At 38.3% G+C, this 23,707-nt stretch overlaps 1 protein-coding gene across 2 annotated transcripts in view; it reads right to left on the reverse strand.

The window, feature by feature from the left end:
- Positions 1 to 2,903: 2,903 nt before the first annotated feature.
- Positions 2,904 to 23,707, reverse strand: part of GCLC (glutamate-cysteine ligase catalytic subunit) — a 33,561-nt gene continuing 12,757 nt past the window's right edge. For both annotated transcript variants that reach the window (XM_081944028.1, XM_081944027.1), the window contains 13 exons: positions 23,419 to 23,532; positions 21,681 to 21,739; positions 21,456 to 21,592; positions 20,537 to 20,611; positions 14,849 to 14,965; positions 13,214 to 13,352; positions 12,712 to 12,824; positions 11,407 to 11,499; positions 10,512 to 10,616; positions 8,057 to 8,138; positions 7,832 to 7,935; positions 5,428 to 5,548; positions 2,904 to 4,530 (listed from right to left, as the gene is read on the reverse strand). In XM_081944028.1, the coding sequence (XP_081800154.1) occupies positions 4,325 to 4,530; positions 5,428 to 5,548; positions 7,832 to 7,935; positions 8,057 to 8,138; positions 10,512 to 10,616; positions 11,407 to 11,499; positions 12,712 to 12,824; positions 13,214 to 13,352; positions 14,849 to 14,965; positions 20,537 to 20,611; positions 21,456 to 21,592; positions 21,681 to 21,739; positions 23,419 to 23,532 (1,465 nt within the window). In that variant the 3' untranslated portion in view covers positions 2,904 to 4,324. The remainder of the gene's footprint in view (positions 4,531 to 5,427; positions 5,549 to 7,831; positions 7,936 to 8,056; positions 8,139 to 10,511; positions 10,617 to 11,406; positions 11,500 to 12,711; positions 12,825 to 13,213; positions 13,353 to 14,848; positions 14,966 to 20,536; positions 20,612 to 21,455; positions 21,593 to 21,680; positions 21,740 to 23,418; positions 23,533 to 23,707) is intronic.

A 23,707-nucleotide genomic window follows, 5' to 3' on the forward strand; every position in this document is an offset into this window, starting at 1 on the left:
CAATCATCTTGGGCTATTTCAAAAATATGGCAAAATTAATCCTCTACACACAACCATTGATGTACTTTTAGCTGCATATTTGGTAGGATTAATCTATTTCCAAGAGACCAGAAAATGAAGAATTTAAGGAAACTATTGACACCCCACTCCTTTAAATTATGACAGTTGCCCCATTCAATGTGAAGTTTCCTTTGCAACAATAATTCTTTCTTGCAGTTATAGCAACTCTCTCCCACCATCTGTTTAAACAAATGTATTAAACTGTAACTGCAAATTAAGCTGTAAACAAACAGTCGGGATCATGAAAACCAGGAAAAGGTTTTGGTTGATTTATTAGAAGATATCACTTGTTTATATGCCATTCACCTTTTTAAGGTCACTCAATTCGTTGATACTCTGTACAGTGCTCAGAATTTTTTTTAAAAAAAACAAGGTTATAAAACTAGAAAGAAAAGCAGTGATCTTTTATATGTAGACTCACAACTGTAAAATCCCTGACCTAGGGAGCCTATGTACATCCCACCTGGAGCTGAACCTTTTGAGGCTCATTCAGAAGAAAACGGCTCAGTTCTCTGAAGGGGGAATATGCTGTTCCAGGGGGCAGGTGCTGTAACAAATCCACCTCCTAGATCACATCAGATCACCCTACTTAATGGATGGGACCTGGAGCAGGTCAAGTCTTTTATGTACGGAACTGATGGAGAATTGAAATCAATACCTCCCTGGTTTCTAGCAATTCTAATCACAGAGCAGTTTCATTTGATTTAAATATTTAAAATGTAATGGTTAGGCTTTGCGAATGATAAGGCATGATATTCTTTTGACATGTCAAAACTGCTTTCTTCTCTCCTTTAATGTTGTTGTCATTCGTTCATAGTATGTCTAATACAACTCCCTCCCACACATTAAACAAACCTCATACATTAAACAAATGACCCCAGGAACAATCTCTGAATTTCTATTTCTTAAGACCGTAGGTGAAACTACTTTAATTTGCATTTTTTCCCTAGAGCTCCAGAAAAGGAAATATGTCTCAATGATGAGTAGGCAATCTAATTCCAAATGTTTAGATTAACGTTGGCCAAGATGAACAAGAAAAGTTTATTTGTCAAGATTTTTTGTTGGGTTTACATGTGTATTTTCAATTCATTGCATAAAATGCTTGCTCTATTATAAGGAATCAGTTTGTTACAGATCATTTTAACTAGATTGGGCCCGATTACTGCAAACGAAGTGGAATTCCTAAATATTAAAAAATGCTTTGTATGCAACTCTCATACAAAGAGATAACTTCCGGGAATTAGAATATGTTAATTACATTTCATACATTAATTACATTAATTAATTACATTATCATAATGCTAGGGACGGCATTTCTTTAATCTCACCTCTTCAAAGTAATTATAACAGAGAAAAATTGCAGCAAGGAATAAAGTGTTGAGTCAAATATTTTAAGAGATCAGATTTGCATATAGCAATGAACTAGAGGTTTTGTTAGCCTTCCAAGGTAGTCCAGACAAGCACCATAACCAGATTAGCTTTTTTTTCAGTTGTATTAATTTTGCAAGTCTGAAAGTACCTTTCCTGACCCTGACTTTTACTTTCCCAAAAACTGGGGGAGACACCTTCAACACCCCTCCATCTTCAGAGTCAGATTTCTTTATTAGACTGTTCTCTTCCTCCTGTCTTTCCAATGTTGTTCTCACATACCATTAGTTTCTTTAACCACAGCTTAAATCACAATTAAAGCAATGTGCAGCTTCCTTTTGCTCAAGGGACTCAATGTGAGGTGCCTAGTCCTTATTTTGATAATGCTACAGACCTTTAAAGGTCTCCATTATCTCCCCCCCCCCTTCTGTTAAAAAAAAAGGTAAAAAGGGTTTGTGTGAACCTTCTGGCTTCACCTAATTCAGATGGGCTCTTGAATAAACTACAAATCAAGCAAAACACATTAAATCTTATTTTGTCCTAGACCAGCATTTCTTTCACACCAGAGCAGAGATAGCCTTGAATGAAATCGCCAGAAGCTCTTAAAGAAACAAGCATTTCTCAAAGCTTAGAAAGGAGCTACAACAGGTAATGACCATAACTTTGGGACATCATAAATAGCTTTTGGGATCAACCTTAACTTTGAATGGGCACTAAGCGATTATTGGTCACAAGTTGAGAACTACCTGCATCAGGAAGAGATGCTCAGGCTGACTCCTTCCTGACTGAATGGGAGCATAAGGAAGAGCAAAGATAACACACAATCAGACTTTCTAGATTCTGTATCTCAGTACAGTTCAGCTTTCCTTCAGAGGTGGCTTTTTTATCTTGTCTACCCTGTAGAGTTGACACTCAGTGTGACTTTTGAAATTCAGACATATGGCTGGTTGCACCCGAATGCAACCATACTAGTATCACTACTATCCCTCAAAGGCTGTATTGGGGAAAAAGTGCTCTCACACAGGTTTCTTAGTGTGGAATAGCCCAATTTTTAGAATGAAAAGGGTATAGGAATATCTGCATGGAAAACAGTATGGCAGAATTATCAGAATCCAGAAAATGTATTACAACCTTCCAGTCATGTGATTGGTGTATCTTAAAATATGTGCCAAGAGGGGAGTGAAGAAAATCTCTATTCTGGCAATGTTGCACTAATACTTCCACCAAATCATGTTCCACCATTTATAGGGTGCAACTTCTTCCATTTGTTGGCAGAACTTTGATTTTACTCTCGATGTACAAAGATTGTTAGAATTATAACCTGGGAGCAGAAATAGTTTTTGGCTTCTAGTGCAGGCAAATTGGTTGTATTGGGGCACAGGCAGATCTAAGCCCCCGCCTTCAAATGCTAAACTAAAACTCTCATTAAAAATATCTAGTATGGGGATACATTAAATGATGCGTACTATAAAGAAAACATGAGGGGAAGAATTTTATTGTGTCTCTTATAAGAAGCAGATCCTGGGAAATCAGGTTATGAGCAGTTTAGGATGATCAAATAAAAATACTTTCATACATAGCATAGTTTAACTGCGGATTTCAATTCCACAATTTGCTGCAAAGTTACTCACTACTGTCATCATTTAGGCATGTAGTATTAAAAATATTTGGGTTAAATCTTTTTTTTTAATGCATAACAGTAAAAACTGGCTGTATTTTTCTATAGTTCCTATATATTTCAAATTCCTGATTCATAAACATTCATATATTTTCATGATTTCTCTTTCCATAGTTATATAGCAGGGAAAAATTTGAAGGGTACATCTATATATCACACAAGAGGTGTTAAAGGCTTGTACACATTCTGCTGGTTGTTTTGCCACATTTGGTTTATTTTTTATAACCCAACTGCTGCATTGAGGCTTCAGAGTTAGCAATGTTTGTTTTAAAATAAGTAAGAATAACTTGACCTCTTCACATATTGGACCAGCTACCTCACATATCAAAACCTAGAAAGGAAGTCTGGTCTGAGTGCTTTGTCAATTCCTGTATATTATGTCAATAGAATCTTATAAAAAACACATTGGAGCTAAAATAATGTTTTTTAAAAGGACACTTTGATCCAAAAGGATGTGGATTTCAATTCAAAATAAATTTGCATCTCAGATTGCTAATCTACATGGTCATGTCTTTTTCCTGGAGTTTGAAATCTGAAATTAAGAACACATAATGCAAAACGTTCCAGGAGCTTCCAGCAACAAGAACATTAATTTACACCCAAGTTATTTAAGAGGAAGTATTTTTATTAATCCTACGAGGACTGGGACCAAGATCTACTTAAATCCAAACCTGTGAATTTAGCTATGACTACAAATGTAGTTTTATAGATGTCAGTTAAGTTTTCTAGCACTAATTTCAGCAAGATTAAGATTGCATCATTGTTGTACCGCAGAACAGGAAAGTATGAATCAGATTCTGATTTTTTAAAAATACAGTAGGTTATTCACTGCATTCCAGACAACGGTCAGAGTAAACATTCAGCTCTGGAATGCAGATAATATACAAGAATCAATATGTTACATTTACAAAGCTGTTTGATAAACAGTACATTTTTCCAGATTAAGTATGTAAAAAGGTATAAGTTGGTTTCACAATGGCTTTTAGTATGATACTAAAATACACCAGTATTAAATCAAAAATATATATTATTTACATGTACATAGTATAAACCTTAAATAGAAGAATGTACCTACTGTAGGAAGTTTTAAGAGAAAGCTGAGATTGACCATTGTATAGTGTAATAAAACCATGTGATCTTCACATTATGAAACTGCAGTAGTGTGACTGGTCTTCCTTTAGATATTTTACAGATTACATATCAAATTAAAACTTTTTATTAAGAAGTGGATTTAATTCCACTGTACTTTAGTTTATTTAAGCCCACTCCAAGCAGCTCAGGACATTCAACTTGCTCTTGTGCAATTTGGTTGCATTTCCACAACAGGCTGTAATTCATCTCTTCTGAGATCATACTATCATGCTTGTATTCTGGATGGTTTGCAACGAATTCTCGCATCCATCTAGCAGCTGTCATTAATTCACCTAGTGGAGAAGTCATATGATATGCATTAAAATTGACTTCACTATCTCCCCATATGAATATATAACTTTCCATTTGCTTTTAAAATGCCACCTTAAATTTCCATATTACATACAAAGAGTATTCAATGGTGCTAAGAGTAAAGCATTAGTTTTACTATACTATATTGTAAACTCAATGAGTTGAATACGTTTTTCACCACAGATCTGCCAATGAAAGAAACAACAATAACAAGAATTTCTGAGTATACTTTTGTAAAGGGTATTATTTTTGTACATGAAACCATGGACAAAATAAATAAAATAATGGACAAAATGTTAATTAAAACAACAAAGTTATCATTAGACTTTTAAGGGGAAATCAAGTATTCATTTATAAATAGGAGCTGATATATAAGAGATGGAATAAACCAGAAATATGTAAATTCCAGACTTGGGGCTTTAGATATTATATCTCTAGAACACAATTTTTTTCCTACTTGACAACCCATATACATGTAATCCTTGACTTAAGACCATTGTTGAGACAAAAATTTATGTTGCTAAGCGAAAAAGTTAAGGTAATTTTGCCCTATTTTATGATCTTTCTTGCCACAGCTGTTAAGTGAAACACTGCAGTTGTTAAATTACTAACACGGTTGTTAAATGAATCTGGCTTCCCGCTGATTTTGCTTGTCAAAAGTTCATAAAAAGTGATCACATGACCCTGGGACACTGCAGCAATCAGAATATGAGCCAGTTACCAAGTGTCTGAATTTTGATCACACGACCATGGGGATGCTGCAGTGGTCATAAAATGGTCATAAATCACTTTTTTCAGTGCTGTTGTAACTTTGAACCTTCACTAAACGAAAAAGCTGTAATCGAGAACTGCAAATAATATCAAATGTTTATTCATACCTGATGCTCTTTTTTTAATTAGTTTCAGATAGTTTAGAATGCTGCATCTTGTATACACATCCACTTCCATATTTTCAAGGTAAGAGTTTAAAATTGGAATTAATCCTGGAAATACTCCTTCCTATGAAATTTAAACCAGTGTTGAAATAAAAATGTTAACATATTTATTTTTCCATTTCAATATTATAACAAACCCTTGTCTTTTGATATGGTGCAAGAGTGCCCTCTAAAGGATATGAAAACATTAACATTGGTAGGCCTATAAAATAGATTATGCTTTTCATTGAATGTATATTTTAAATAAAGACTTTTCCATAATGCTTAATACTATGGCATGTCTCCTATGTCATAGGGGAGATATGATGGATACTGCAGACTAACACCAATCACATCTGCCAACCCACACTAGACCAGCGTGGCCAATGCAACCTCAAAAACGACCCTCATTCTCCAAAGGCCCTAGGGCAACTACCCATGGCAGCTGGAAAACCTGCCCAAAAGCAGAGGGTGCCAAGAATCATCGGGTTAAATCAGGCTGCCTTTGGAAGCTCAAGACTTTATGGGTTGGAAACATGCGGAAGAGGCCTTCATCCTGCAGTGGATAGACAATGGCTAAAATGATGACAACTGGCATATAATCAGTGTCTATATTACTGAATAGCAGGGTCCAGGGAAACTTAGGTCAGCTGCTGGATAATTTTCTGGTTGGCTACTGGGCATCAGAGAAGAAGCAAAGCAACACTTAAGTCTATCAAAAGAGTCTGCTTTTCACTTATTCCCATTGTATACAATAGTGAGAATAGTATTAAATCGGCAGGTACAAGAGGGAACATTTACATAACAATATCTAAGCTGCAGCTCAAATAATCACTGTCAATCATCATCTCTGCAAAAAAAGTATGAATATATTCTGTAAACCTATACCTTGTTCAAGTAGGTAATAAGTCACCAGAATAATTAGGTAGCTTTTAAATTTATACACAATAGTAAACCATAGGCAGTCAGAATACAAAATATCCAGCATAAGTGTCCTGTTTAAAGCAGAAACTATGCATACCTAAGTTAGGTTAAGATCCATTTGTTTCTAACCTCTTCTGTTGGTATCGAATTTGGCCACTTTTAGGAAGACTTTTCTTCCTAAAAGAAGATAATTTAATAGGAAATCCAGAATTGCCTTTTGGGATCAGTCCAGTAATTTATGATTGGAGTAGAGATTAGGTCCATCTTCCAAGAAAGAGCATTTCTGGAATTCTTATTGAACTGTTTCAATTTTAATGTCTGAACATAGGCACAAGTGTTCTTGGTGGGACATATTGTATCTCCCTATCAGCAAGAAGGTGGAATATTAGGGTAAGTATGCCTTATAGGGCAGCACTTGGATATTACAAAAATATTGGGGAATGGTAAAAGGTGAAAAATGAGATTATTGTAGAAGGTCTGAAATATTAAACCAGTCCTTTTATATATTAAGATCTAAAATCATCTGCTTGATTTCACTTCAAGCTTTATTGAGGACCAGCATAGATGACAACCAAGGGCTACTAAACTGATGTTACTGTTTTATTTGGAATATTTCCTATCTACAATGGTGCTTAAAAGCTTGTGAACCTTTATGAATTTTCAATAGTTCTCTGTTCCCTACACAAGTCCTAAAACTTGATAAAACCCCCAGTTAAACAGAAACGTTATATTTATTCATTTATTTCTGAGCCAAAGCTACATATTTGTGAGGGAAAGGTGTAGCGCCTCTAGAATTATCACTTCATTTGAAGAGAAAATTAGAGCAGGTATTTCAATCAGGTGTGAATGTGGGAAGTCCAGCCCTTATTTCAAGATTAAAATTTTGGGTATTCACTACCAAAATCTGATCTTCACAACATAGGTATGTGAAAGTGTGGCATGGCTGGAACAAAGGAGATTTTTAAGGACCTCTGAAAATACTTGTGTATGATCATCTGGCTGGAAAAGTTTACAAAACTATTTGTAATAGTCAAAAATTCAAAAGGGTTCACAAATTTTGTTTCTTCTTTCTTTGTATAGTTTTTCCCCCTAGTTCTTTTTTCTCAATAATTTCCTTTTTTATATCTAGATTTCATAGACTTAAAAGAATCATTAAGTATCTACAGCTGTATTGTTACTCTCTAGGTTGCAGGATAGTCATTTAAAATTATTCCTCCCTGCCTCAGTTCATTTCTGAAATTAACATATTAAAATAACAATTAATTCAAGATCTCTTAAAAGCCAAATCAAGATAAGTCATTTTCTTATGATTACTATCCTCAGCTAAGGAAAGACCAAGATCATAATTTCTTACTTGCTTACTTTAGATCACAATCCTGATTCTTAATCTAACTCTTCATCAAATCTATAAAATATGGAAAATTGCATGAATAGCTGATCTTACCTTTCCATTAATTATTGTATCTATGCTCATTAAGGTATATTCTTCTACATCTGTTTCTGTACCATTTTGAGTTGCGCCACATCCATCCACTACTGCATTGCCACCTTTTAAAAAACATCAGATTGAGTGAAGAATGAAGCATCCGAAGAAGCCAATTTGTTTTACATTTATTTTACACTTTTATACTCAAATGTAATAAAACCAACCAGAAAATAAACAGCATACCTTTAGAAATATCTTTTCTAAAATAAAACATGCCCTGTCGGACAGCATCTCGTTTCTGAGCTACTTTCATGTTTTCATCCACCTAAGAAAGGAGGAATAGAAGATAATGTTACACTTGGTTTCTTGCTAAAATGGAAATAAGTGTAGTTAACTTTCTAGTCAGAAGATTTCAGAAATTGCACTTTAGAGCATATTTTCCTTGGTTTTGGATAGATATGTATAGTTACTAAATATGATTATGTAAAACAAAATTAAGATGAAACCAGAATTCTACGATTACAACTGGAATTCTAACCCAATATTGTCTTAAGGAATGACTATCTGATCTAGCTTCTAACATGTTCCTAAACCCTTAAAATAATTTAGTTAATTTTCAGTAATTCCCTCACTAAATTAAATGCTGGTAATTAAGAAAATCCCATTTAGAGTAAATTTTATGAATTTTAGATTAATCACAAAGAAAAAAGATTTCAACATCATCACTTCGTGGCATAAATTCGGATCCTAATCACTGTAATAAAGGAAGGACTACCTGTATAAACAATTGAGCGAATAAGAACAATTTACTTGCTACTAAAGATTGCAATTTAACAGGAGACAGTGCCTAACACTCTAGAATGTAATTTTTTTCCAAATAACATTTGAGTTGAACAGTGTTCAACATTTTTTAAATTGCAGTATTTATATTTAATTATTTGTGTTATTTTATTTGGATTTGTTGTGATTTATTTTTCATTATTGCTATTGTAAGTCTTCCTTGCATTATTATAACTTTGGTTGCTTTAATTTATTGATATTTACCAAGGAATTTCTTAACTTTTATACAAGTGAAACTTGAAAAATTAGAATATAGTGCAAAAGTTCATTTATTTCAGTAATGCAACTTAAAAGGTGAAACTAATATATGAGATAAAACTCATTACATGCAAAGCAAGATAGTTCAAGCCATCATTTGTCATAATTGTGATGATCTCTCAGAAACCATCTCAGAAAATTAGATTATTACATGCAATCAATAAAACAAGGATTGTACATAGAACACTATTGGACCTCTGAAAAGTATAAGCATGCATATGTACTCAGTACTTGGTTTGGGCCCCTTTTGCAGCAATTACTGCCTCAATGCAGCATGGCATGGAAGCTATCAGCCTATGGCACTGCTGAGGTGTTATGGAAGACCAGGATGCTTCAATAGCGGCCTTCAGCTCTTCTGCATTGTTCGGTCTCATGTCTCTCATCTTTCTCTTGGCAATGCTCCATAGATTCTCTATGGGGTTCAGGTCAGGCGAGTTTGCTGGCCAATCAAGCACAGTAATCCAATGGTCATTGAACCAGGTTTTGGTGCTTTTGGCAGTGTGGGCAGCTGGAAAATGAAGTCAGCACCCCCATAAATCTCGTCTGCAGAAGGAAGCATGAAGTGCTCCAAAATCTCCTGGTAGACAGCTGCGTTGACCCTGGTCTTAATGAAGCACAGTAGTCCAAAGTCCTCTTTTCTGATGAGAGCAACTTTTGCATCTCATTTGGAAACCAAGGACCCAGAGTATGGAGGAAGAATGGAGAGGCCAATCAAGCACAGTAATCCCACGGTCATTAAACCAATTTTTGGTGCTTTTGGCAAAAGTTGCTCTCATCAGAAAAGAGGACTTTGGACCACTGAGCAACAGGACTTTGGACCACTGGGACTAGATGTTTAGTCTTCCAAGTTTTGGATTCGTGCTGGAGTTCATCTTCGGGGAACTTCTCTCTCACCAGATTGTGTACTTTGAGTATTATATGCTCAGTATTTTCATAGTACCTGGTTGTGTGTGACTTAAAGTTAATTGGGGTGTTGATGGCTGGCTATTACGTTGTTGGCTACTGTTTCCTTGTGCTGCCAAGTCCAAAAATTCGGAAGACTAAAACTCTAGTCCTGGTGACCGTCCCAGATTGGACCCTGCAACATTATCCCGGGACATGCATATTTGCCTTCATTCATATACCGTATTTTTCAGAGTATAAGATGCGCCAGAGTATAAAGATGCACCAAGGTTTTCAAGAGACAAATTCTAAAAAAAAGTTTTTTCACTCTGCAAACATCCCCAAAATGGCCATTTTTTTGTGAAAATTGGTGGGTTTTTTTTTAAAAAAAGGGGGCATGAATAGCCCTTAGGAAGGAGGGCAAAAAGAAGCAAAAAATGGGCATAGGGAAGTTTATAGAGTGAGGGGCATAGCTTCCTACAAGCTATGCACGGCCATTTTAGTGAAGGGGGCGCGGTTTCAAGAGGCAAAAAATTGCTGTATTCACTGTATAAGACGCACCCAGATTTTCAGACTCTTTTTTGAGGGAAAAAGGTGTGTCTTATACTCTGAAAAATACAGTATACATTGTTTTGTTGATTGTGTTCTAAAATGTTTTAAGACTATTGATTTGGCAGGGCAGAAGAAAAATAAATAAGTATTACACAAATACTCTTACCTTCGACAAAGGAATGAGAAAATCCAATTTGTATGAGAGAATGACTCGAGTTAACAGTACAACAAACACAACATATGCTGAGTTTTCGAAGTCTGTTAACTGGACCTGGAAATTTAAAAGGTTTTTTTAGACTTGTTGATGTATATACATTGTACATATGCCAAATATAGTACAGAAAGATTACATCATAGATTCTGATAAAGACTGAGATATCTGACTTTTTGCTAAATATTATCAAGATTATACCTTTTTGTGCAAGTTTTCCTAAAACAGAATTCCAGAAACCAATTAATGGTATGGTTAGATTATCTTGTATAGTAGTGGTTCTCAACCTGTGGTCCCTGGACCCCTGAAGGGCTGCGAGGTCATCACAGGAAAGGCTTGAAAAAATGTTATGATTTAAATCTTGAGTTAAGTCTTGGGGGCCAAAGCCATGGTCACAAAAGGTATTTAAAAGTCCATAGTGAAGAAAAGGTTGAGAATCACTATTGTGTAGAATTTTGCTGTTACATGTTCTCTTTTGAGAATTCCAAAATTGACAATTATCACCAATATTGACTTCTGATAACACTTGCACATCAGTATTTTAAAATAAATATTTCAGAACTAATGCAGCATTACACAGAGAAAACATGATTAAGGAATGATATGGAATTTGTGATTCTTACTGATTTGATTATAATTTCAATTGAAATTAAGACTCTCCCAGACTTAGAATCAATGGCAGGCAATCACTGTTTGTAGCGGTGGTAAACTGCATAACTTATCAAGATACTTAAATGTGTATCATGGAAATGCCAAAATAGAAAGCATGAGCAAAAAGACGCAAATGTACTAAAGTATGTACTACAGTTTTCATTCATAACATAAGACACTGAGCATGTTTAGTCCTTACCTCCATTGGTCTGAATTCAACTCTCCATCCAATATCTGAATTTGGAGGAGGCGGCTTAAATCTCATTGTCTGCCAATTTGTTGACTGAATATTCTGCAGGAGACAAAATAGGTGTTATTAGGCTATAACTGTAACTTTACTCGTTCATCATAGCAAGTAAGACTTTAATACTTTTGAGAACTCATGATAAAACAATAAGCTGCAAAACTGCATCAATTGCACTAACAAAGCATGAAAGAGACTTTGTACTGAAAATATTTAGAATACTATACAGATTGTAGTCCTTGAGTTATGACTGTAATTGGGCCTGGGATAGCAAGCAGACCTAATTTTTGTTGTAACCCAAGATGCCTGGGTTGTTAACTGGGAACTGGAGGGAGTCCCATCGAAGAGGTGCAATATAGGCTACACAGATTTTGGGAGGAAGATGCCGCAGTGTGGCACAAGCTCAGGAAGTCCAGGGATGGAGGATGTGGGGTGTGGTGCGTGCAAGCGCATGGAGGATTTACTGGAGGAACTCATAACCTTCCTGCTGGCTTCCCCATTATCTTTGCTTGGGAAGCCGACAGGGAAGGTTGCAAACTATGATTATGTAACTGCAGGATGCCAGAACCAATGTTAGCTTGCTGCCAAGCACCTGAATCATGATCATGAGACTGCGAGGGTGATGCAAGTAAGTATCACTTCCATACTCTCCCAACTTTGAACAGTTGCTGAAAAAGTAAGTTGGTAAGTGAGCACTAGCTTTATGTAGGTATATTCTCAGATTTTGCTTGCTTTTATTAAGATATAAATGCATGCTACCTGTACTGATAGAAATTGGATCATGCCAACCCTGTCCAATCATAGGATGAGCAGAAATAACAGGAAGATTCTGTACTTATTCACTTGTTTTTGATTTTCCACAACTGATAATTAGAATTTGGTAGTCTTGGCCAGACCAATGTTTCCAACAAGTATACAGTCTTCATCCTTTTGTCTCCTATATTTTCGTATGGAGTCAACGCATATCACACTCCCTAAATTACACACTCACCTATGCTCTGAAAACTGAGTATTAAACGTTTTTGTCACATTACTGATATGAATAATTTAAACATGGAAATTTTATCTGTGTTCAAATATGCAATGAAATACATAATTGCAAGCTCTCATTTAAGAAATACTGAAGAAACATGTATGCGGGAAATAATTATTTGGCATAACTAAGTGCTGCTGTAGTTTTGATCCTTTTTATTAGAAAATAAATGGTACATTAAACAAACTATGTACAACTTTTAATATAAACTAATATAACAATATAACCTCAAAATGATCAGATTCATTTGCATCATCCAGATGAATTTTTTCTTCAAACAGTGTCAAAGGGTCACGAATAAATAAGTGAGCAATGTGTTGTGCCAAAAGATGATCAATGCCTACAAAACCAAGAAATTGAGATATCCATTGTTAAAAAAGCAAGCCAGTTTATTAAATATAATGTGCACATTTATTTGCTTGCAGTAACTCAATAGAGCTGAGGAGAGATGAAGCAGTCACCACAAACACATGAATGAAATATTTTGAGTTTGATAAGAAATGTGATAGTTGACTCATTCGTTCAATCAAGAAAAAAAATTGCTTTCAAGATGAGGGATCACGGCAGAAAATTAACTAGCATATCTAATGCTGCTTTCTGTTATACTTCAAGAACAGCTTGTTTAAATTTATCACAAGTAGTCCTTTTTAAGGATTGTGTCTGATTAAGGGAGGAAAAAAACAAGACAAAGGCATGGAGCCTCGTTGTCACACTGATTTAAATACTTACCCTCTTTTACTAGATGCTCATAGATTTCTTTATCTATTGTCAAATCAATGTCATTGTACTTTTCACCGCATTCTGAGAGATAACTGTCTATGGAATCGTATCTGGATTTATTGATTCTGAAACGGTTGTTCTTCAATGGCTATGTAATTTAAGAAGAAAAATGTCTAGTACCTATTGTCATTATCTGCAAGAGATACTATAACACCGTGTCAATGTAGCATTGAAACCAAAACTACAAACATATTTTTCAATAGTTTAACTATTTAGTAATATGGACTATTCATACAAAGAGGGGCGGAAGAGCGTTTAACAATAATTAACAAACATTATGAAATGACTAAATGATACAAATCCATAATGCGAAAAGAAAAATAAAATACACTAAGAAAAAAGTAAAGAGAGGAAGATAATAAACCTCTTCAATGAAGGAAAACCTTAATCAATCTAACAAGTGAGATATGGATCAATAAGCGTTCTTCAATCGCCATGCTAGAAAAGGTTAGAGATACAGTTAGAATAATAAAACATAAGAGGCAAGTACTAAAATTCAACCAAATCCAGGTGAATTTTACTAACTTCATCTCCTGCTATTGGCAATAATATGGTAAATATGAATATTGATATACATACTTTTTTATTTCATACTCAGACCCTGATTAGAAATCTGATGAGAATAGTTGTACGCCAAAGAGTATGTCAAAATCCAATCTAAAACAAAATATTATCAGAATACATAAAGCTGAAACAGTTTCATACTTCTGTATTCCAATTTCTCAATTTTTGATGGCCTAATTTGATTAACTTTATCTGTGTTAGAAGGCAAACAAGTTTTGACTCTGGTATTCATTACAGGAATACCAGGACTGTCAATTGGGGTGGGAAAGCCAAAAAGTATTTCAAAAATAAGCACTGGGAAACCATTTCATTTAGCATTGCCAAGAAAAGTAGATATGAAAATGTCTTCACTTTCTAATTCAAACAGATTTAAATAACAAAAAAATACTTAATGAGCAAAACGCTTAAAATTAATTAGGAAAGTTTTCAAGGAATGAAAGATATATTTGTGTGAGAGCATGAATACCATGAGTGTCAAATTTGCTGCGTCACGTTGCCGTCACATGACACATCACTATTTTTTCCCTTCGCCGAGGTGGGGCAGGTGTGGCCTGCGTGTGATGCATCCAGCCCATGGGCCGCCAGTTTGACACCCCTCACCTAGGCTAACCACTCTTGCAAACTCTTAATCTGCTTTGCTCACAGCTGCTAAATCTCCTCCTCTTAAGAAAAGCAAAATACAACCCCTGATGCAAAGAGTGTGCTATTCCTTAGATAATTTCAGTTGCTATATATTTCTATTTTTCATTTCTCTTGCTCAATCCAACTTCAGGACAAGATTAATCACATGCACATTTTCATACACTTATTCGAAAAAAAATTGACAAAAAAATTGTATCAGTGATTCTGCCTCTGGGAAATTAAAATAAATACCAGAAAAATGTAAAAACACTGGGCATTTTATATGAAGATCATACTAAGAGAATGATCAATGGGTTTTTAATCAATGGGTTTGCAACTCTGTAATCAAGAATACACACTAGAGAAACAACCGATTTACATTTGAGAGGTCTCACATACCTCTAGACCCCTCTCCTCTGTTGTTCTGTCATCTACCGATGCAGATATAATTCCCCAACGGCAATCAATATCTGTCACATAGCCTCTGTAAAAAGGAGCTGCAGCACTTAAAGCCATCTAAAAGAATAATTGGGGAGAATGTAATGTAACAAAGTACGAATGCAATACCATATAAACCTAAGCAAGTATGATCCTGAAATACAAGACGCTCTGTTCGTCTTCCTCAAATTGCCATTATTTACAATACTATGAATTGTTTTACTAGCCAAGTAGATCCCATTTGCACTCCAGTAGCATCTTCTACTGTAGCCTCTTTCCAACTGGATATATACTCTACTGCAGTGATGGCGAACCTTTTTCGCCTTGGGTGCCAAAAGCACATACGTGCGTGCTATCACACGAACTCGAGTGCCGACCCACATAACGTAATGTCCCCGCTCACCTGTGTGGACCGTGCATTTTTGCACAAGGCTTCCTCGCCACTCCCTGCTCTGGCTGCTTCCCCTTGGCTAACACCCAGTGAGGGGAGAAGTTGCTCTGCCACTAACGGGCAGAGATTGGGGTGGGGGTGGGGGGATGCTAAAGTGTGCTCCTGTGTCAAAAAACCTTCCCTTATCATTCTCCTGTGTAAAGATTGGGCCCTTTTTACAATGGCAGGTGTGAGTCCAGTTGCTAAATTCTCCCCTTCTATTAAAGAGGATCCTGGGCACTACAGTCAATAGACAAATGAGGAAGGGAGCTGCTGGCACAGGGGAAAGAAAAGCAGCAAGAAAAGAAGAAAAAGCAGCTTTTCCCCCTCAAGGTGGCTGCTCTGTCCCCCCCCCCCCCCCCATGCTAGCACAGAGGATCCTGCCTGGTCCCTGCAATCCAAAGGGAAATGAGGAAGAGACCAATCTGCATGAGGGAAAGACAAGTAGCAAGGAAATAAGGAAAAGCAGCTTTTTCCCCCTCAAGGGGCTGCTCTGTTGCCCTTTTCTCCATTTCAGCACCACTCCATGGAGCCTGCCCCACCCCCCAGGTCCTCGCTTCTCCCAAGCATTTCTTTGCCTATTTAATTTCCCCTCCGTAGCATTTTTCCATCATGTTTCTTGCCGTTTTGGACAGGAAAACAAAGTTTGTGGGACTAAAAAAAACTCCTTTCAATCAATCAATTCCAACTTTGGGAGATCTCTTCCCCCTCCCCAAGTTGTTATTGATTGAAGTTTTTTTTTTGTCCCACAAACTTTGTTTCTCTGCACACGATGGCAAGAAACGCGATGGAGCTGGAAATCAGGTAGGCAGCTCTCTCAGCGATCGGGCAGGATCCTTTTTAGTAGCAGGGGGAGGGGGGAACACAGCAGGCAGCAGGGGGGAAAGAAGCTTCTTTCCTTGCCGCTTGTCTCCCCCGTGCTGGCAGCTCTCTCAGCGATCGGGCAGGATCCTTTTTAGTAGCAGGGGGGAGGGGGGAACACAGCAGGCAGCAGGGGGGAAAGAAGCCTCTTTCCTTGCCGCTTGTCTCCCCCGTGCTGGCAGCTCTCTCAGCGATCGGGCAGGATCCTTTTTAGTAGCAGGGGGGAGGGGGGAACACAGCAGGCAGCAGGGGGGAAAGAAGCTTCTTTCCTTGCCGCTTGTCTTTCCCCGTTCCGGCAGCTCTCTTTGCATTGGGCTGTTTTTCGCCCTTTGGAGGCTTCAGGGAATCCTCTGGAGATTAAAAGAAACTATCGAAAATCAGCTGGCCGGCGGGTGCATGCGCACTGGAACTGACAGGGCAATGCTTCACGTGCCCTCAGAAATGGCTCCGCGTGCCGCCTGTGGCACGCGTGCCATAGGTTCGCCATCACGGCTCTACTGTATGTTCCCCTCCAGTCCCAATATAGTGCATACCTCAAGTTTGAGAAGTGAAAATTATGAATCTGTAAGAACTATGAAAAGTAAGGTGTACACTTAGACAAGAAAAACCAAATGCACAGGGACAAAATAGGTAGTACCTGTCTCAACAGCAGTAACTGGAACAGGGATTTAAGAATCCTAATGGACAACCAATTAAATATGAGCCAGCAGTGTTAAAAAAAGCCAATGCAGTTCTAGGCAGCATCAACAGAGGAATAGTATCAAGGTCAGACAAAGCGTTAGTACAACTTTATACTGCTTTTGTAACACTTGGCATACTGCCTCCATTTTTAGTCACCATGATAAAAAAAGGTGTTAAGGCTACGAAGGCTACAGAAACTGGGTATGTCTAGGCCAGTGGTAGGCAACCTTTTTTTTCAACTGAGCCAAATCTCGCCAAAACCACGATTGAAATTTATTTTGAGAGCCGCATTTTTAAAACCGAAAATACATAGGATGGTACACTGTTTTTAGTTTCAATAAGTTTTTATTGAGAATATTCTGCATGCAAGTATCCACATAGGCCGGGAGGATACAAATAACACAACTAATAAAACAAAAACTTTAGAACGATATTATTTATCGATAACGTTAAATTCCGTAAAATTTGCCTTACAATGTAGAGAAAATTACATCCTGACAATGACTGACAAAGTCACAACCACTAATGTGAACATTGGCCTTGCATTTCCTTGGGTAGTTTGAGTAAGTCAGGTTTGTATGTTGTTGTTTTTCATTTCATCTCTCTCTCCCACTTTCTTTCTTTTTTTCTTTTTCTCTCTCTCTCTCTCTCTGGCTCTTTGACTCTCTCTCCCTCCCTCCCTCCCTCCCTCTCTGTCTCCCTCTGTCATTTTCTCTGGGTGTCTATTTGTCTGTCTGTCTCTGTATCTCTGTCTCTCTCTCCTCCTTCCCCCATCTCTGTCACTTTGTGTGTGTGTGTGGGTCTGTCTGTCTCTCACTCACTCTGTGTGTGTGTGTGTGTGTCTCTGTCTCTCCCTCTGTCTCTCCCCTCCCTTCCTCTCTGTCACTCTGTGTATGTGGATGTGTCTGTCTCTCACTCATTCACTTAATCACTCACTCTGTGTGTGTCTCTCTCTCTGTCTGTCTATCTTTCTCTCCCTCCCTCCCCCTCTTTCTGTGTGTGTGTGTGTGTGTGTGTGTCAGTCTCTCTCTGATTCCCTCCCTCACTCCCTCTCTGTTCCTCTCTCTGTCTGTCTGTCTCATTCACACACACACACACACACACACACACACACACACACACACTGTGGTCACCTTGTTGAGTGTTCCAATCACATTTGAAACACTCAACAACTGGCCTGCATTTATGCTGCAAAATACCATAAATGCAGGCCAGTTGTTGAGTGTTTCAAATGTGATTGGAACACTCAACAAGGTGACCACAGAGTGTGTGTGTGTGTGTGTGAGTGAGACAGACAGACAGACAGAGAGAGGAACAGAGAGAGGGAGTGAGAGAAGGAATCAGAGAGAGACTGACAGAGCTGTACGTGCGCGCCTGTTTTCCACAGCGTGGAGCAGCGGCGAGATTCTGCGCGGCGAGCGATGATTCCGGGGGCCATCAGTGGGGGGGCAGGGTCTCCCCTCGCGTTCCTCATCTTCCCGGATGGCCCCTGGAATCATCGCTCGCCACGCAGAATCTCGCCGCTGCTCCACGCCGTGGAAAACAAGCGCGTGCGCACAGCTCGGAAAATTACAGCCTGGGAGACTTCTCACTTGGCTTTTGCAGAAGCTTCCCTCCGAAGCGCGGCTCCCCTCCCTCCTCTCAGGCTTCGGAGGGAAGCTTCTGCAAAAGCCGAGTGAGAAGTCTCCCAGGCTGTAATTTTCCGAGCTGTGCGCACGCGCCTGTTTTCCACGGAGTGGAGCAGCAGCAAGATTCTGCGTGGTGAGCGATGATTCCAGGGGCCATCCGGGAAGATGAGGAACGCGAGGGGAGACCCTGCCCCCCCACTGATGGCCCCCGGAATCATCGCTCGCCGCGCAGAATCTCGCCGCTGCTCCACGCCGTGGAAAACAGGCGCGCGTACAGCTCGGCAAATTACAGCCTGGGAGACTTGTCACTCGGCTTTTGCAGAAGCTTCCCTCCGAAGCCCGAGAGGAGGGAGCGGAGCGGGCGCCCGGCACACTGAAGAGCCGCATTAAAATGTGTAAAGAGCCGCATTTGGCTCGCGAGCCGCGGCTTGCCGACCACTGGTCTAGGCTAATCTAACAAAGAGAAGGACTAGGAGTGACATGATAGCAGTGTATCTGAGTGGCTGCCAGAGAGATCAACCTATTCTCCAAAGCACCTGAGGATTGGATAAGAAGCAACGGATGGAAACTTATCAAGAAGAGATCCAGTCTAGAACAGAGGAGAAATTTCCTGATAGTGAAAACAATTAACCATTACTTAATTAATCAATGGAATGGCTGGCCTCCAGAAGTTGTGGATGCTCCATCACTGGAGGAAGAAGAAACTGGACAGCCATGTATCTGAAATAGTATAGGACAGCGATGGTGAACCTTTTTTGGCTCATGTGCCATAAAGGGGGGGGGAGCACACGCGGGTCGTGCGCAAGCGTTCCGCACCCATAATGCGACGCACGACCCCCCAGTGCGCATGCACGCATGAGACGCGCTCCCCCCTTTTTGCATGCTTTTTTCACCTTCCCCATGCTCCAGAGACTTTATAGGAGCCTGGGGAGCACGAAAACAGCCTCCCCCACCACCCCGGAGGCCCTCCGTAGGCTTCAGGGACCTTCAGGAGGCTTCCCTGAAGCCTCTGGAGGGCTTAAACCGACCCTACGAGCAGGAAGTGACTTCCAGTTTGCTCATAGGGTCGTTTTTAGTCCTCAGGAGAAAGCCTCCTGGTTTGCTCGTAGGGCCGTTTTTAGTCCTCCGTAGGCTTCAGGGCTTCCATATAAACCTAAGTGAACGTCCCTGAAGCCTACGGAGGGCTTAAACCAACCCTCCGACCAAACAAGAAGTGACTTCTGGTTTGCTTGCAGGGTCTTTTTTAGTCCTCCAGAGGTTTCAGGGAAGCCTCCTGAAGGTCCCTGAAGCCTCCGGAGGGCTTAAACCGACCTTACGAGCAAATCGGAAGTCTGTTCATGAACTTCCGGTTTGCCCATAGGGTCGGTGTTTTGTGCTCCGGAGGCTTCAGGGAAGCATCCTGAAGCCTCCGGGAAAGGGGGGGCTGGGGGAGGGCTCTTTTCGCCCTCCCCAGGCTCCTATAAAGCCTCTGGAGCCCGGGAAGAGCGGAAAAATGTCTTTAAAAAAGGCTGAACTCAGCTGGCCAGCTAACAGGGCAACACCTCACGTGCCCTGACAAATGGCTACATGTGCCACCTGTGGCACGCATGCCATAGGTTTGCCATCCCAGGTATAGGATCTCCTGCTTGGGCAGGCTGTTGGGCTAAAAAACCTCCATGGTCCTCTCCAACTCTGTTATTCTTATGCTGACAGTACTTTGAGGATATAGGATTAGGTCAACGTAAAATGTGCTACATGGGCATGGCAACAAATATGGCACTACCTCTTGCTGTATTTTCTCCTCCAGCCCCTAAGCAACAGCTTGCAAACTTCTCTGATCTCTTTTATTCCTTCCATATAATTCATCAAGTATGGAAAATTTTAGCTTCACTTACTGAACATAAACTATCACCACCAAATTACAAATCTTATACTGATAGTTCTGAGGATTGCCTCAATGAACATGCTTTTTAATTTTTTTAAGACAGTTTTAAAAGAGTTTTTATATAAATATAATAAAAGTGTGTCTCTGAATAAAAATGTATACAACAATAAAATGATTTCACTCACCACAATGGGACAGATGGTAGCTAGCTGATCATAAAGATATCTTGCTTCAAAAATGCTGCAGGCTTGGAATGTTACCTGTATAATAAATAAAAATTTATCATGATTTATGTTAAAAGTGCATGTGATTTATGTTAAATTTGCAATACCTAATTGTCTTACACGTCATTCCTTTTTCCTTTAACTCATCTAAGAATACTGACATTCATTCGTCACCTTATTCTTCCTAACCATAAATACCGGGATGGTCATTTTTGTATCAATCTTTCACTTGAAAAGTTATTTTACAATTTTGATGTGCACTTTTAAACACATCAGTGCTCCTCATGACCTTTTATTTTGCTCTACATTGTACAACGCTCTACTTTTCTTTCATTCCAATCTCTTTAAATGCTACATTTAATTCTTTGTTTTATTAAACTACATTTAATTCTTTGTTTTATTTATTTTTGTAACTCACTGCCTTCAGATGTTTTAAGAATTCAGTCACTCACATTATTCAATGCAATTTTTTGAATCTTCTCTACTACGCTATTATTTTTCCATCTCCTTTGTTATGACTGTTTTAGTTACCCCTCACTTTTCCTCCTTGTGTGTCTATTAGATGATAAACTTGTAGAAAATTACTACTCTTGTATTATTTGCTGTCTACTACTGGTACCAGTAGTAGACAGTTGCTTATAAAACATTAACAATTATCACAGCTCGGCGTGGTGCTTGAATTAAGTTATTATTTTTGGAAAGAAAGAGAAAAGGTGCCTAGTTGTGCAATGAACAGCAGGGAAAAATACATGCCTGTAATATATAAAATCTGGCTATAGAATATGTAACTGAAAAATTCAAATAACTGTTATGAAAACAACACAAAACCAAAAGAAAACAGTAAAAATACTTAACAGTGTACTCATTTCAGTGAGTTTACCTGAAGGCAACAATTGCCCATGCCAAATCCCATGGCATCCATATATACATGATCGGGCTTAGCTGCTCTTGCTGCTTCACCATCATCACTAGGAAATGTTTCTATAAACGGTGATGGAGTATTCTTGTCCTTAAATACTGAATAAGACATTTGACAAAAGGTTAAGCTCCGGGGTAATTTTTTTTTTTAAAAAATAACAACAGTAAATTGCTTTTTTTCACTTACTTGGTACATTTATAACTACTTTTTCACCTCTTCTATGTCGAATATTTCTCGTTAAAGTACTAAAAAAGAATAAAAAATTCTGAGATGTTTTCTCAAAACAAACATTTTCCAATAGTTTTATAATTTTTTAGATTGATATTTGGTTTATGGGCTTTCTAACTTACTACACTGATTAAAAATTATTTGCATTCAGTGAATCATATGAAGCATCAACACTATCTTGATACAGAGTTATGAGAAATAATGTCAGAAGAGAGCTTACCTATTTGTATACATTGCAAAATAACAATTACATGTAGTCCTCAACTTACTATCACAATTGAGTCCAAAATTTCTGTTGCTAAGTGAAATATTTGTTAAATGTATTTTGCCCCATTTTTTTGACTTTTCTTGCCACAGTTATTAAGTGAATCACTGAAGTTGTTAAGATAGTAATAGTTAAGTGAATCCGGCTTCCTATTGACTTTGCTTTTAAGAAGATTGCAAAGGGTGAACATGGGACACTGCAACTGTCATAAATATGAATCAGTTGCTAAGCATTTGAATTTTTACGTGTGATCAAGGGGATGCTGCAATGGTCATAAGTGTGAAAAATGGTCATAAGTCACTTTTTTCAATGCAATTTTTCTGCTTTGCTAGAGAGAACAAAAGATAAAAAACAATTTCTGTCCTATGCCTGATATGCTTCTCCCTGCCTCGCAGAGTAAGATTAGAGAGAAAGGAATTGCAAGAGACTAAGCAGAATACTTTGGACTGTTTGTAGAGCTATTCCAGGCCAGCCTTGAGAAAGATTGTCTTTGCTAATTTTATGGACAGAATCCTTCTCTACAATATAGAAGCAATCTTTCTCAAAATTGACCAGGAATACGAAGTCAGCCAGTGAAATTCCTGTTCCTGATCAGCCTTGATAAAGACTTGAGGAACATTGCCTTTGTCAGCTTTCTACATATGCCTTACATTGGCTGGACACACAGCAGCTGCAGTGAAAGGTAACTGGACTAGACATAGTGGGGCAGGCCTCCCATGAGTGGGGGCAGAGATAGGGAGGCCAAGGTGGCTGAGGCCTTTTAGCCTATGGTGGGAAGGAATTGCAGTGTTTCTGCAATTGTAAGGTTGAGTGCACTGTCAAGTACCAACATTTTGATCACGTGATTGCAGAGGCACTGCAATCAGGCTGGATAAAAATAGATTTTTTTAAAATAAATGCTTTTGTAGTAAAAATCATCTAAATATAGTTTTCTGTTTAAGATACATTAATAACTTAGTTTATTCAGCATGAAATGGAGCTTAGTTATGTAGCATGAGGCTGTATATTCTGCAATATTGGGACTTCAGCCAGTCAACAGCAGGTCAGAGAAGGAGCTGCTGTGGGACAGAGATGACAGTTGCTCTTTAAAAATTACGATTTAAATTGAGTTGATTTAAATCAAGCCTTTTTACTAGTGATTTAAATCATGATTTAAATTGACTTTATTTAAATCAAATCCACTCTAGCTGCAATGGTTTGAACTTTGAGTAGACAAGCTAGCTCTGAATCTCTTCTAAAATAGCATTGCCTGTGGAATTAATGTTATAAAGGATGAAAGTTTTGGCAGCCTATTAAAAGCATTGGTAAAACTAAAATAGTATCTATAGAAAGACTAATACATTCAATATGAGTGGTGAACCTCATACCAAATTTAAATTTGTATTATTATGAAATAGTACACATCTGTATTCCTATTCAAAATGTACTTACCTAAACCTGGGATGTTTGTTTATAGCCTCATCTGGGAAAAAAAGAGACTTTGAGGCTCCCGTCTCGATAGGTGTTGGATGATACTCTGGTATCGTAAATCCTGGACAACCTAATCTACAAATGCAATCAAATCGAGATTTCTAGTTGACAAAGAGTCATTTAGTAAAGGTGTATTAGAAATATTCCAGAACGAAAGTAAAACCAAAGTTTATTAAGAATAGTACTTATATGTTTGGCACAACTCCTCTGTAGACCATAATCAAAACAGCTAAAGGCACTCAGTAAATGC

Source organism: Natrix helvetica (assembly GCF_964273705.1).
Source record: "Natrix helvetica genome assembly, chromosome: 2".
NCBI lineage: Eukaryota > Metazoa > Chordata > Lepidosauria > Squamata > Natricidae > Natrix > Natrix helvetica.